Consider the following 14,984-nt stretch of genomic DNA (forward strand, 5'->3'; position numbering starts at 1 on the left):
TTACTGGCTCATGCTCAGCTAGCTTTCTTATATAGCCCAGCACTACCTGCCTAGGGATGGCGTCACCCACAATGGGCTAGGCCCTCCTACATCAATCATGAAACAAGACCATTCCTCATAGACATGGCCACAGGCCAGTCTCATCAAGGCACTTCTTCAGTTGAACTTCCCTCTTCCTAGGTCACTCAGGTGTGTCAGGTTGACACAGGGTATGACACTATCATACCCTGTGTCTGCCTCTTGTGCACTGGGGTTATAGGGGGGCTGCCATGCCCGCTCAGTATTTACATCGGTGCTGGGGATCAAACTCAGATCCTCATGGTTGTATAGCAAGAACTTTCCCAGCTGAGCCACTTTCCCAACTTCCTGTTGCAGAGATTTTAAACAGAGTCAAGGAACTGTCCTTATTGGTTCTAGTAAATGGTGGGCCAGAATCAGTTCAGACTGGCTCTTGAGCATTTTAGTATGATCATTTCTTCCCAACTCCTCATCCAGTGACCCCCATGCCTGTTGCTTGGAATCAGTCATGATGGGAATGCTGACATCACAGAAATCAGTGACTGCTAAAACAAGCCTTTTCCTTCCCAAGAGCCAATTGCTAAATGCCTCAGCTGATAAACCACTGGCACCAGGCTTTAGTTCCACACAATGCCACATTAAACCATTCCTCACAGCAAACAAGAGGGCCATACTAGCCTGCTGTCTCAATGAAATGCAAACTGAGAGTTTCGTTTATCTATTTATTTGTTAAACATGTAAGAGATTGTAGCTTATGAAAGACAAGGTGCTAACTAGCATGGCAGGATCATGCTTTTAAGTTTGAGATATCTACCCAAATATTTAATTCTGGTAAAAATATCTTCAATAAGCTATTTATTGGTATATTTTGACTTCTTACTTAGCATGCAAAAAAAGTCACACATGACAAACCACATACTTAAACAAAGGTGTTAGGGAATGTACCAAGAAACATACAGGAATGCAATTTAAAATTGTAATGTGATCTTTGTGTCTTGTTCTTTTAGCTTTACATAATTTAAACTGTCTTTCATGCCTACCATTGCTGTGAAAGTCCTTTGCAGGCCTACCCATTGTCTTCTTTATTAAATTAGTCCCAGTGGTTGGTAGGCAGCCTTGCCATACATCTCTACAGAAATCATTTTAAAATGAATACCAATGTGTCATTTCTTTTAGCCAGGAAAAAAAATCAACTGGCTAGTTTAGTTGAGTCCACTTGCTTGTTTGTACACCGAGCTACAGACAACTCAGAGCTTAGAGTCTGTGAGGTAGGGGAGGAGGTGAGGGGCTCAGTCATAATGAACCTTGACTTTAGCTACCTCAGAGCTAGACAAATCTCCATTGCAAAATGTCGGGAGTGATGAACTTAACTGGTCTTTCAACTTCAACTTGATCATCTCCATGTGTTTGCGATAGGCCCTCTGAATAATCGCAGCACACAGCTCCTCTTCCTTCCTCTTCGTGGTGGTGACTATGGGTTCGTACAACTTCTTGAAGGGATTGGCTTCCATGAACTTCTCCTCCATCATCGCTTTCATGGTATCCAGGCCACTGGAGTTACCAAGTACCCTAGTGGTAAAGGCAAAGAGGACATCCATGCAGTGGAGGCGGTCATCAATCACCATGGGCAAGTCCATTACTAGAAATTGGAACTTGTTGGGTTTTGCCACACGCAAAGGCTCAGGCAGGGCATCAGCAAAATCAGAAAGGGAAGAATATTTGATAAACTGTGTTGCTTCAGGGTCAAACTTTTCCCAGATTTCGTAGAATATATCAAAGTCATCTTCACCCAAAGGGTCCTCGCTTTCTTCCGTGGCGGTATTGAAGTTCTCTAAGATCACAGCAATGTACATATTGACCACGATGAGAAAAGAGATGATGATGTAGCTAACGAAGTAAACTATGGCTATACTCGGCCGCTGACAGCTGTCTGAGCTAGGGGAGGTGTTCGACTCCAGCATGGGCTTGAGGAGAGCATCCCAGCCAGCTGAAGTGGTTATCTGGAAGAGACAGAGCATGCTGCCGGAAAAAGTCTGGAAGTTAAAGATGTCATCGATTCCAGAAACTTGATCAACCTTTTTGGAAAAACAGCTCATCCCAAAGATGGCATAAATGAACATAACCAGAAAGAGAAGCAGACCAATATTGAATAGAGAGGGAAGGGACATCATCAGAGCAAAGAGGAGGGTCCTGATGCCTCGTGCTGCTCGAACAAGTCTGAGGATTCGGCCAATCCGGGCCAAGCGGATGATTCTGAAGAGAGTTGGTGGGAAAGGAATTTCGCTTTTCTCCAACACAGAAACCATGGTACCTAGAGAAGGAGGATCAGTGAATTGCTAGCAGGCACGCTGCTTTTAAATCCAGCCTGTCTACCAGCTCAGAATCCTAATGGGACCAATGTTTTGTCACTTTGTTGTTTATATGCAAAGCTAAGAAATATCTGTATCTTAGTTTGAAACATAACTTTGAATGGCCATACAGTTTCAGACAGGACTTTTAAAATTTATTTATTATTTTTATGTGTATGAGTGTTATGTCTGCATGTAGGTGAGTGCGCCCGTGTCGTGCAATGCCCGCGGAGGTCAGAAGAGGCTGTTGGATCCCCTGGGACTGGAGTTACAGACAGTTGTTAGCTGCCATGTGGGTGCTAGGATTTGAACCAGGGTCTTTTGCAAGAACAACCAGTGTTCTTAACCACTGAGCCATCTTTCCAGCCCTCAGACAGGACTTTTAATGGTAGATGGAATACATGAGCTACTGAAGATAACTAAAAGATTGCAGTTTAAGAAGCGCTATTATTTATGCTACATTATTTTAGCCACTAGTGGGGTAACACCTACCGTAGTTTACCCTATTTACTGAATGCAGAAGATGGAAAATAGGCAAAGTACACTTTGATTCTTTTGGGGTGCAAGGAGAAATTCCTACTACTGGAGTTTGATTTAAGCTTTGATTGAACTGTCAGGGGAAAATGATGAATCCAGAACACCTAAGTTCCTTAAAAGATACAGATGTCGATTCATCTAGAGGGATTTGAATGCAGGTGAGAGCAAACTGTCTGCTGTGTGTAGGACTGGAGGGAGGTAGTGGCTCCAGGATACTCATCTTTGGTCCAAAGCTCCCTGTCCATCTCTCACAATTAATGTTCTTCTTCCAAGGGCCACTGAGGTCTCCAGCTTCACAAAGCTTAAAGCATGAAGCACAGCGATACGTTCTCTGTTAGAGACACCCCAGAACTGGTATCTCAAACACAGCTTTGTGCAAACTGATGAATATTTGGGTCTAAAATGTCACCTGTTCTCCCATTGCCTGCTCAGGAGGCAAGAGATACAAGGAATTAAAGAATTTGCATTTTGGCCCAAATATTGTAGAATGGCTGGAACATGCTTGTCTTGTGTAGACATGGTCTTCTCCTTGTTCTGAGGGTCCTCTGAGGTCATTAGGGATCCTGAGCAGTGAAAATTGTTCCGCCAATCTCCTAATGACTAAAGAGAACTAAGTTGATATACCTCACTATCTAATTTAAACAATTCATATAATAATAGTTGGGCAGAAAATCCTAGCAAAGTTATTTATTAACTACCGATTCAGCAGCACAAGTCCTTTAAGGCCCATCCTTCCGTAGAGGCTTCTTTGCCTAATCAGACCTACAGGAATCAGTCCTTTTTCTGAGCTCAGGTTCTTTGTGAACCATGTGCTGTAGTGTTTGATGAATTTTCTTGTATCTTTTCCTGACACTGTAAGATGAGTACAGCTTACTCACCAGCTGGATTGCTAACTCCAGACAGAGATTCTCTTCTATGCACACTCCATTACTGTAAAAGCTGAGGAAGGAGCTTGGGGAAGTGTGGAGCCAAGTATTGAATGGTAGATGTGCTGGCAAAGGCACATAAAATTCTGCCCACACTGGTAAGTAGACTCTGGCTTAGTGTGAAGATTTAGTCCTCCACTGGAGCATGTGCAACTAGGTGCTGTTGAAAGGATTCCAGAGACATTTCTAAAAGCTGCACAGTGCTCAGCACTGCCTACAAGGAATGATGGGATGACGAGAACTCTCAGAGGGGCAGGCCCAGACCCATCCTGCTACCATTTACTAACTTTTATTGATGTCAGTTTCACCAGAACTTGTGATTGGAACTGATTAGTAACAATCATAGGTCTGTCTATTTTACTTTGAATACACGGGTCTGTTGTTAAACTTCATCTGCATAAACCTCATGTCTTAGAACCCAGAGCAGACTATTAGCTGCATCATCTTTTGCTCTTTGACATTATCTGCATTGCTTGGTAGCACCAGAAACCAAAATTCTCTGATCTTACATATCTGTTTGTTGCACTCGTTCTGATATGGCACAAAAGCATCCATTTGTGAAATCAGTCTTCCTTGTTTCAACTTTGAGGGCTTTTGGACCCGCCTACATAACTTAAAAAGTCAAATTGGAGGCAATGGCTTATGCCTATAATCCAGCACTTGGGAGGTGGAGTTAGGAGGATTAGTTTGGGGGCAGTCTAGGCTATACAGTAAGTTTCAGGTCAACCTGGTCTACAGAGTGAGACTCTATCTCAACATCCCTTCTCAAAAAAAAAAAAAAAGAAAAGACCAGGCATGGTGGTGCACACCATTAATCTCAGCACTCAGGAGGCAGAGGTAGGCATATCTCTGTGAGTTTGAGGCCAGCCTGGTCTACATAGTGAGTTCCAGGCTAGCGGGGGCTACAGGGAGATCCTGTCTCAAAATAAAGTAAAACAAGGTAAAATGAAAAGAAAGAGTCAAATTAATGAATTAGTTAAAAATCATACTTCAAAGAACCAGAATAAACTCTAATGAGTTAGTCATGAAGAATTTAATTTCAAAGGTGTGTGTGCGTGTTTGTGTGTCTGTATTTGTGTGTCTATGTACCTGTGTCTGTCTTGTCTGTGTCTACGTGCATGTCTGTGTCTGTGTTTTTGTTTTGGTAAAAGGCATATGGCAGAGTTAAGGGTACAGCACAGTGGTACAGTATATGTTTAGCATGCAGAAGGCCTGAGGTTTGATCTCCATTACTAAAAAAATAAGACAGAAAAGAAGAGAGTGGATAAAGAGCCTCCTCCTCCTTCTCCTTCCTCATTCCTCCTCCTTCTCCTCCTCCTCCTCCTCCTTCTCCTCCTCCTCCTCCTCCTCTTCCTCCTCCATAAACCTTATGGTCTATGTAGCATGTCTATGGTTACCAAAACTACACAGATTACAGAAAAAGGCTGGGTAGTAAATGGAGTCAAGGAGCTGCAACAAGTGCCAAGCATACCATGGTTCAAGTAAACATGGGATTCAGGATAAAAAGAGAGCTTGCTTTTCTGTGTCAGGCAGTCTTCGAAGCTTGGGCAGGAGATGAGGGAACTCCAGCAATGCCATGTGGCCCAATAACTGTGCTGGTACCCATGTGGATTTTGACAGAGATCCTAACATCGGCACTGACTGCCACGAACTGCCCATTAGGGCTTGTGGCTGCATGGGAAAGGTAGAATTTTAATTCAGTTACCTGAACAAATCAAGTAGCACTAAAAAGAAAAAATATAAATAATCTTAACTTTGTTTCTCTTCATTGAAGAATCAGATTTCCACTAGTGTAGACACTCAAAGGAATAGAAGCTACTGTCTTCTAGCAGCTTCCCAGTAGGAATGTGTATACATTTCTGTGTAATTTTCACAGAACCCACATTTAACCTAATCTGTCACTGTGTGGAGAGGCTGGTCATACTTCCAAACGATAATCTTTAATGCGTTTCCTTCTGCCTCTCGTTGTCAAGTCCTTGTAGCTGCCAGTTTTACTTACTAATGATGGAAAGGACCACGACCACACAATCAAATAAATTCCAGCCATTGGTGAAGTAGTACTGCCTCAAAGCAAAGATTTTGATGAGACACTCTAGTGTAAAGATGACCACAAAGGCTATGTTGAGATAATCAAAGATTTTTTTCTCTTCGTCAGGCTGGCCATTATATTCAGCCATCATGATGATCATGTTTAGGATAATGAGACCCATGATGAAGATGTCAAACACCTGATTCGTGACCAGGTCGAATACAAGGCCTTGACATTTGTTCTGAGGAGGAAAAAGAAAGAAGAAATTACTGGTCATTAAAATGACACTTCTTCATAACAGGATTTGTTCTTTCTTACAATGAAGGCAGTTCCTTGAAATATACTCAGACATTTTTCAAAGGGCAAGAAATCTTGTGAACCCCAGTGTTGCTTTACTTTAAGTATGATTAGGTAATTGTCTTCAAGTGCTTGGAGTTGCTTTTTTTTTTTTTTTTTTTTTTTTTTTTTTTTTTTTTGGTTTTTTTTTTTTTTTGGTTTTTGGTTTTTTTTTTTTTTTTAAAAAGGGTTGAACTCAGAGACATCCGCCTGCCTCTGCCTCCCGAGTGCTGGGACTAAAGGCATGCACCACCACGCCCAGCTGGGATTGCATTTTTAATTCCACTTTAAAGCAAAAAAATATAGATTTAAAAATTCTTAGAGCATAACTTTGATGTGATGGGTGGTGCTGTGAGGCGGAAGTAAAGCAGTTCATGTGGCTTTAACAATGGAGATAGTAAAACTGATCGTTTCATAGGATGATGGAGGGCGGAGTTGCATGTCGGTTTCTATAGAGATGGCCAGACTTCCTCTGAGGCAACGGAGTATCAATTAATTGCTCTGCTCCAGGTTTGACTCTACTGTGCATGTCTGAACCATCCAGTCAACTTCCTGTTTTTGTATAGCCCATGCTCAGAGTGAGTTTGATATGCTTAAATATTTGAAATGGAAAAAAAAAACAAAAACAAAAAACAAAAGAGGGCCAGGCATGGAGGTGCACGCCTTTAATCCCAGCACCTGGGAGGCAGAGACAGGTGGATCTCTGTGAGATAAAGACCAGCCTGCTCTACATAGTGAGTTCCAGGACAGCTACAGGGAGACCCTGTCTCATAAAGACCCGCCTCCTGCAAAAAAACCAAAAAACCAAACAAAAACAAACAGCAAAAAAACCACAAATTTTTTGTGACACAAAATTATGCAAAATTCAAATTTCTCTGACCATAAATAAAGTTGTGCTGGAAGGCAGCCATGTCCATGTGTTCTCTGTAGCCTCTGGCTGCTCTGTGCCTCAGTAGAGAGGGCAGGAATACTGGTAGAGGTTACAGGCCCAGAAAAGCCTACAGTGTTCATCTCCTGGCCCACTACAGAAAATGTTTGCCAAGCCCCAGTGCACGATGCTTATTATAAAGACATGAAGTGGAAGTGGGTACACACAGCCTCAACCTTCTATCAACCTCACATACACTGGTGAAGTGAACGACAAGTACACTTTAAACTTCTGAAGGTCAAATCCAAGCCAACTGCTTCATTTGTGTCATTGCGATGTAAATACAATACTCACCTCTATGTATTCTTTAAAAATTAGATTTACTGCTGGGTGTGATAGCACACACCTTTAATCCCAGCACTCAGGAGGCAGAGGCAGGCAGGTCTCTGTGAGTTTGAGGTTAGCCTGGTCTACATAGTGAGACTCTTTCAAAATAATTATTAAATTTACTGGCCAGGCTCTTAATAATGAATATGCATATCTAATTTCCTAAGGATTTGAGTATGTATGGTTTTGTTGAGTTCTAAGATGATGCATGTAAATTTAAAAATTACAGGATGGCTTTTTCTAGAACCCTGTGTTCCTCACAATTTCTTATCCCATGTATGTGTTTCATGTCGTTCAGTTGCTCTCACCAGAGGCCTTGGGATGGGTTTTTGAGGTTTTTTGGTTCCTAATTTTTTCATTGCATTATAGTATTTCTTCTGTTCTTCTGTCATAAAAATGTCCTGGCCACCTAAGTACATGGAGAAAATGAGAGCTCACTTAGCCATCTTTGCAAATCAAGTCTTGAATTTTTAGAAAGAAAGTTACATGACTCTTTTATCAATAGTTCCTAAAATTCCCAAAGGAAGCAACCAAAGTTGGGTTCAGAGGGGGCTGAAAGAAAATAGCCTTTAAGTTAAGGAAAAAATAGAACTAAGGTTACTTTTGTCAGTTACATACCACTTAAAAATTACTTTCATTTTATGTGTATGAGTGTTTTGCCTACATATATGTAAGCATACCATGTGTGTACAAAAAACATGGAGGCCAGAGAAGGGCATCAGACCCCATGGAATTGGGGTTACAGCTGATTGTTAGGTAAGTGCTGGGAGGTGAATTCATGTCATCTGGAAAAGCAGTAAGTGCTCTTAACTGCTAAGCCATCTCTCCAGCTCTGTATCCCACTTTGTATAACATAAAGATTTCAAATTTTTATGAGCATCCTCCAGACTCGTTATAAAAACTTGATATAGCTGGGTGTGGTGGTGCATGCCTTTGATCCCAGCACTCCAGAGGCAGAGGTAGGTGAATCTCTGAGTTCAAGACCAGCCTGTTCTACATAGTGAGTTCTAGGCCAGTTGGGGATATAGGGAGGGGAGACCCTATCTCGAAAAGACAAAAAAAAAAAAAGCAAAACCAAGCAAACAAAAAAACTGGATATATTTCAGTTGCACAAAACTGTAATGCACCTGTAAGAGAAATTAGCAAAAAAAAAATTTAATCCCATAGAAGAGGAAGGGAACCAGTGGGATAAAAGACAGTAAGGGAAGAGGGCAGGTGTGGTTAAAGTACATTATTTATATATACATGCAAAAATGTAACAATGACATCTATTAATCTGTACAATTAATATGCACTAATAAATAGCACTGAAATTCTCTTAAATAACTAATGTAACATTACGGATAAAAGTTATATAAAATCTGCCCAGAACCATTCTTAGGAAAAACATACAGAGTTTTAAATATTTTCTCTACTAGTAAGAAAAACAAGTTAGGATTTTCATTTCAGGAAATTCATGGGACAAAAATACCTAAAAAGGTCAGATAAAATAGAACAGATCCTTTGGAAATCTCTAACTGAATTTTTACAGAAATCTGAAAGAAAAGTTTCTAGGCTCTGAAAGTTAAGATATAAGAAAGAGAATGGTAAGTTAGTCCCAAAGCCACTACTGGGGGCTGGAGAGATGGCTCTGGGGTTAAGAGCACATACTGCTCTTACATAGGTCCCAAGTTTGGTTCCTAGCACCCACACAGCTGGCTCACAACCACCTGTAACTCCAGCCCCAGGGGATCTGACACCCTCTTCTGGTTACTGTGGGCCCTGCACTTGCGTACACACATGCACGCATGCATACAAATAAAAGTAAAATAAAACCTTTTTAAAAAGAAAGAAAAGTGTCCTTTGACAACAAAAGCCAACAAGAATTGTCCCTCAATTCACACTAGCAGTAAAAGCCTACTCTTCCCTGGTTATTTGACTGAAGGCCTGTATTGAGGGACTGGGGTTTGAATTTACTAGTGTGGGCCAAGCATACACAGCCCCTGAAGCTAACCTAGAAGATAGCTAGGTTGGTTTCAGATGATGGCAGAAATAAATTGTATTTGTTATAATTATATTAATGTTATTATCTTGAGACTGTAGAGCATGTGTTTGTGATAAAGATAAGTGTGGAAATTTAAAAGATTTATTTATTTATTTGAAATTGTGAGTATAAATCTGTATCTGAGTGTGGGTTTGTGCACATGAGTACAGTACCTGCAGAGGCCAGAAGAGGGCATTGGGTCCTCTGGCTCTAGAGTTACAGGAAGCTGTGAGCAAGCCACTGTGAGTGCTGGGAACTGAGCTCAGGTCCTCTATCAGCAGTACTCTTAACCACTGAGTCATCTTCCCAGCCTCCTAATTATGGAAATTTTAATTTGTCATCATCTCCTGTACTCTTGAAAACCAAGAGGAGAGACAGATGTATCAGGAGAGGAAGTGAATCATAAGCTTTCTCACAGGCCTGAGCCTAAAATTACTCTCTTAGAGAAAGATCTAGAAACAATGCAATACCATAATGTGGTTTTGGAAACTGTACTTTAGTTAAATGGCTGATTGCAGATGTAGGGAAGGAGGGTTCAACTCAAACCTTGAACTTCCTGTCACTTCAGAAAGCAAAGATACTGTCAAATGGGAACAACTTATTTTATTTGAATCCTGATTTGGATCCAAAACTTTGCTTGAGATAAACAAATAAAAATGAAATTAATGAATAAATCTTCAAGGAAAATTTAAGACATCTATAAGTGCTTACGTTAAAAAAAATCGGAGCAAACTCAGGAACGTTTAATGATGGGAGCTGGGATGGCTCTGCAGTTAAGAACAGTTGTTACTTTTGCAGGGTACCCAGGTTTGGGTCCCAGTACCCACAGGGTGCCTCACAATCATCCAGGGGATCTGGTGCTCTCTTCTGGCCTCTGCAGGCACCATATTCATGTGGTGTACATATATACATGCAAATGCTTGTACATATAAATAAATGTTTTTGTTAATGGTAATGTTTTTTAAAAAAAGACTTTAATGATGAACCTACCTAAAGGTCTTAGAAAAACAAGAACAAGGTGAACCCCCAAATGAATAGATGGAAAGAAATAAAATGGATCAAGGCAGAAATTAACAAAATGGAGAGTAAAAGAATAGGACAAATAATAAAATAAAGACTTGGTTCTCTGAAAAGATAAACAAGGGGGGCTGGAGAGGTGGCTCAGCAGTTAAGAACACTGGTTGTTCTGGCAGAAGACCTCGGTTCAAGTCCCAGCACCCATGTGGCAGCTAACAACTGTCTGTAATTCCAGTCCCAGCGGATCTGACAGGCTCTTCTGACCTCCATGGGTATTGCATGACACAGATGCACTTACCTACATGCAGGCAATACACGCATACACATAAAATAAAAATAATAAAAAGTTTTAAAAGAAGATAAGCAAGATTGATAAACTCTTCAGTCTAAGGAAGAAGAGTTAGATGAGTAAAACCAGAGATGCAAACATACCACACACAAATACTGTGGTGGTTTGAATAACAATGTTCCCCACAGGCAAGTATTTGAATACTTGGTCAGTTGGCAGCACTGTTTGAGGAGGGTCTTGGAACCTTTAAAAAGTATGACATTGCTGGAGGGAGGGCCCACTGGGGGTGGGCTTTGGGAGTTCATAGTCCTTACCCATTTGTGGTATCTTTCTCTGCCTCCTATGCCTGCCTGAAGATGTGAGCACTCTCTACTACAGCTGCCTCCCGCTGGGCTCCTCCCTCCGTGATGGACTCTTATCCCTCTGGAACCATAAGCCAAATAGACTAACTCTTCCTTCTATAGTTCCCTTGGTCAAAATGTAACTAATACTGTGATGAACATTTTGACCAAGGGAACTATAGAAGGAAGAGTGAGACTCATTACTTTGTATATTAATTTAGAAAAACAAAGCCAGCCCTGGTGGCCCATGTGTGTGATCCTGGCACTTCGGAGGCCAAGGCAGAAGAATTGCTATAAGTTTGAGGCCAGCCTGGGCTGCATAGTGAGCTCCAGACCATCCTGGGCTACAGAGTGAAACTGTCTCAAAACAACAACAACAATAATGGCATTGGCTTTTAAAGAAAAATTAAAAGCTCATGTCAATTTGAAGAGAGATGATTTGATGAATTTTAAAAGTTCATGTTAAGTTTTTTAAGTGATAATGGAATTGTGGTTCTTTTTAAAAACAAACATGGGCCAGTGAGATGCCTCAGCAGGTAAAGGCACTTGCCACACAAGCCTGGATATCTGAGTTTGATCCCCAGAACCTACATAACAGTGGAAGGAGAGAACTTACTCTATTAAGTTATACTCAGACTCCACATGTGTGCCGTGGCATGCTTACACCCCCTATCATACATACATACATACATACATACATACATACAGACAATGAATAAATTAAGTTTAAAAATAAATAAATAAATAAGGGGGCTGGAGAGATGGCTCGGGGGCTAAGAGTACTTGCTGCCCTTCCAGGGGATCCAGGTTTTGTTCCCAGCACTCACACGGTAGCTAACAACCCATCTGTAACTCCAGTTCCAGTGGATCTGATGCCCTCTTCTGGCCTTGGTGAGCATTGCACACCTGTGGTACACTTACATATATGCAGGGAAACATGCACACACATAAAAAATTAAATAAATAAAAGCAGATATGTATGTCCTGAAATATTTATGAATGAAATGGCATGATGTCTTATTTGCTTCATGAAACAAACTCCACAGCAGGGGTCTGTGAGGGCATCACTGGCACAAGGGTGACCTTCAGTCAGTCAATGTTGTGCCGGGTGTTAGATATTTTAAGTTCATTCTATTATATTCTTATGCACTTTTCCACAATAAAAAATAAAACAAAAGGATGCCATGGAGTGATCAAAATAATAATTTCCACCATAAGCCTAAGTCGGCAATTGCAAGGGCCAACATCCAAATTGCTGGTATTGATTGCAATCAGGATGCACATCACAGAGGGATCCACTCCTCCCTGAGCAGCACAGGCACGACAGCTGCAACACAACAGCAAATTACTTTCCCATCAGATACTAAGAAGGCTCATTGGCATCAAGGTACAGTCTGGATGAATTACACAAGGTCAACAGGAAAACTGAACAGAGCCTTAACATCATTAGGAAAGCCAAATGTAAATGTTGAGCCCAGGGATTGAGAAATGCTCGGAGGTTCATAAAGGACAGAAGCCCCAAAGGACAACATTGGGAATTTGAGTCCATAAAAATACTCAGATATAAGTAGAAATAATGCTAATATGAAAATGTAAGAAAGGGGGCAGGGAGGATGGCTCCATGGGTAAAGTGCCTACTGTGCACACATGAGGATCTGAGTTAGATCCCTTGCACCCATGGAAAAGTGAGATGTGAGGCTGGGTGTTGTGGCTCAATGGTAGAGTACTTGCCTAGCTAGCATGGGCAAGACTCTGAGTTTCATCCCCAGCACTGGAGTGAAAAATATAAAAAGACCAGGTGTGCCAACACACACCTGCAGTCCTAGTACTTAGCGGGTGGAGACAGGCAGATCTCTGGGGTTTGCTGGCCAGCTAGTCTAGCCAAATCAGCAAATTCCAGTTTCCGTGACAGACTCTGTCTCAAAAAACTAAAGTGGAGAGCCACCAAGGGAGACACTTAGCATCAGCTTCTGGCTTCCACACATGTGCATACCCCCTCACACATGTGCATTCATTCCTGCACACACACAAAATGTAAGAAATAAGTCACAAATTGGACTTAGTATGTTAAACATGCATGAGAAAAAAAAGACAATGTGTCTTAAAAATAGTCAAAAGATACAAACAGATGACTCCTAACAAGTATTTAGGGTCACTGCACTGTAAGAAGGCATGCAACCTCACTAAGGATCAAAAGAATAAATTCAAAACAATGACATAACACCCCCAGTTGGTCTATGAGAGACACTGTAAATGATAGCAATCAGAGTAAGGAGGACACCGTAGACAGGCATTCTCATGAGGGGACAGCATTTTTGGGAGGCCATTGGACAATGTCTTTAATGCTTTAAACATTCTAATTACATAGCAAGTTATACTGAAGAAATAATCAGAGATGCCCAGAATTTCAAGAATGCTTATGATTCAAAATAGAAAAAAAAATGTAGAGATGACTTAAATGTCCAAACAGAGACAAATGATCAGGAGAAATTATGATGCCTGATTCGGCCCTGGAAACACACACACACACACGTGTGTGTGTGTGTGTGTGTGTGTGTGTGTGTGTCTGTCTGTCTGTCTGTCTGTCTGTTGTGGTATATGTGCCCCATGTGTGGGTGGAGGACAGAGGAGGACTTTAGGTGCTTGCTCTCTCTCTCTCCAACTTACTCCCTTAAGACAGGGTCTCTCACCAAACCTTGAGCCAGACTGGTGGCCAACAAAGCCCCAAAGATCCTCCTGTCCACTTACCTAGCATTGGGGTTACAGGCATGTGGGGTCACGTCCAGCATTTTGAATGAGTTATTGGGATTTAAATTCAGGTTCTCAGGCTTAGTCAGCAAGAACTCTTACCTGCTAAGTCACCTCCCTAGCCCTAAAAATTCTTACAGCAAAAATGACTTCACAATATAGGTGTATGACTAGTGAGCTCACCACAAAATTAAAAGTATAAGTAATCTAAATGATGTACAAAGAATATATATGTTTGGTTAAGAAGTAACTGGAGGGGCTGGAAAGATGGCCTAATGGCTAGGAGGCCTGTTGTTCTTCCAGAGGACCCAGGTTTGGTTCCTGGCACCAACATTGGGCAGCTTACCACTGCCTGTAGCTCCAGCTCCATGGGATGTGATGCCCTCTTCTGGCCTCCATGAGCATTGTGAGCACATGGTGCACATACATATACTCAGGCACATGAATACATAACATAAATCCTTTTTTAAAGTAACAGGAAGGAATTATACCAAAATGATAAGAGGTACTGTCTAAGTGGTTATCATTTGGTGATGGACGTAGATGGGCCTACATTGTCTTTTTATTGTCCTGTTTCCAAAGTTAGTTCCTGTGGATTCCAGATCCAGAAAAGCAAACATCTGATTGTTATAATGCATGGCATGGGGGAGCCTCCTTCACCCTGTTCTTCCGCAATCATCTTCTAGGTCAGTTCAGTAGACCTCAAGCACGCAGAAAAAGGAAAGCGTTTTTTCTTTTTATTGAGGATAACAAAGTACACATGAAATGTTATTAAAGTACTACCACAGTGTCATATATACTAATTGTGGTGGTTGCTATTCTCTTAGGGGCTAATTAGCAGCAGCCTGAACCTCAACCAAAACAATCTGTATTGAGAGGTTAAGGGAGAGCACAAAACACTGACTTAGTAGAACTCAGATGTTTCTCCCTTATCTCTGATGGTTTTCTCCAGACAGAGGTGGCAAGTTCCCTAGCTGCTCTCCAGTAGATCAGAAAAGCCATTCTTCATCAGAACCAAGTTCCCTTAAAGTCCTCAGCAGAACAGGAGAGAAGTGACCCAGCTAGGACAGCATGCATACTTATCTTTTTCTGCTGTTGGTTGAAGTTGTCAATAATG

At 41.4% G+C, this 14,984-nt stretch overlaps 1 protein-coding gene across 1 annotated transcript in view; it reads right to left on the reverse strand.

The window, feature by feature from the left end:
* Window positions 1-1,172: 1,172 nt before the first annotated feature.
* The window catches only part of Scn11a (sodium voltage-gated channel alpha subunit 11), a 103,761-nt gene continuing 89,949 nt past the window's right edge, over window positions 1,173-14,984 (reverse strand). The window contains exons 23-26 of the mRNA XM_008836336.1: window positions 14,947-14,980; window positions 7,758-7,858; window positions 5,829-6,099; window positions 1,173-2,329 (exon numbers count right to left, since the gene is read on the reverse strand). Coding sequence (XP_008834558.1) covers window positions 1,308-2,329; window positions 5,829-6,099; window positions 7,758-7,858; window positions 14,947-14,980 — 1,428 coding nt within the window. The 3' untranslated portion in view covers window positions 1,173-1,307. The remainder of the gene's footprint in view (window positions 2,330-5,828; window positions 6,100-7,757; window positions 7,859-14,946; window positions 14,981-14,984) is intronic.

Source organism: Nannospalax galili, unplaced genomic scaffold, assembly GCF_000622305.1.
Source record: "Nannospalax galili isolate Female #2095 unplaced genomic scaffold, S.galili_v1.0 scaffold951, whole genome shotgun sequence".
Taxonomy (NCBI): Eukaryota; Metazoa; Chordata; class Mammalia; order Rodentia; family Spalacidae; genus Nannospalax; species Nannospalax galili.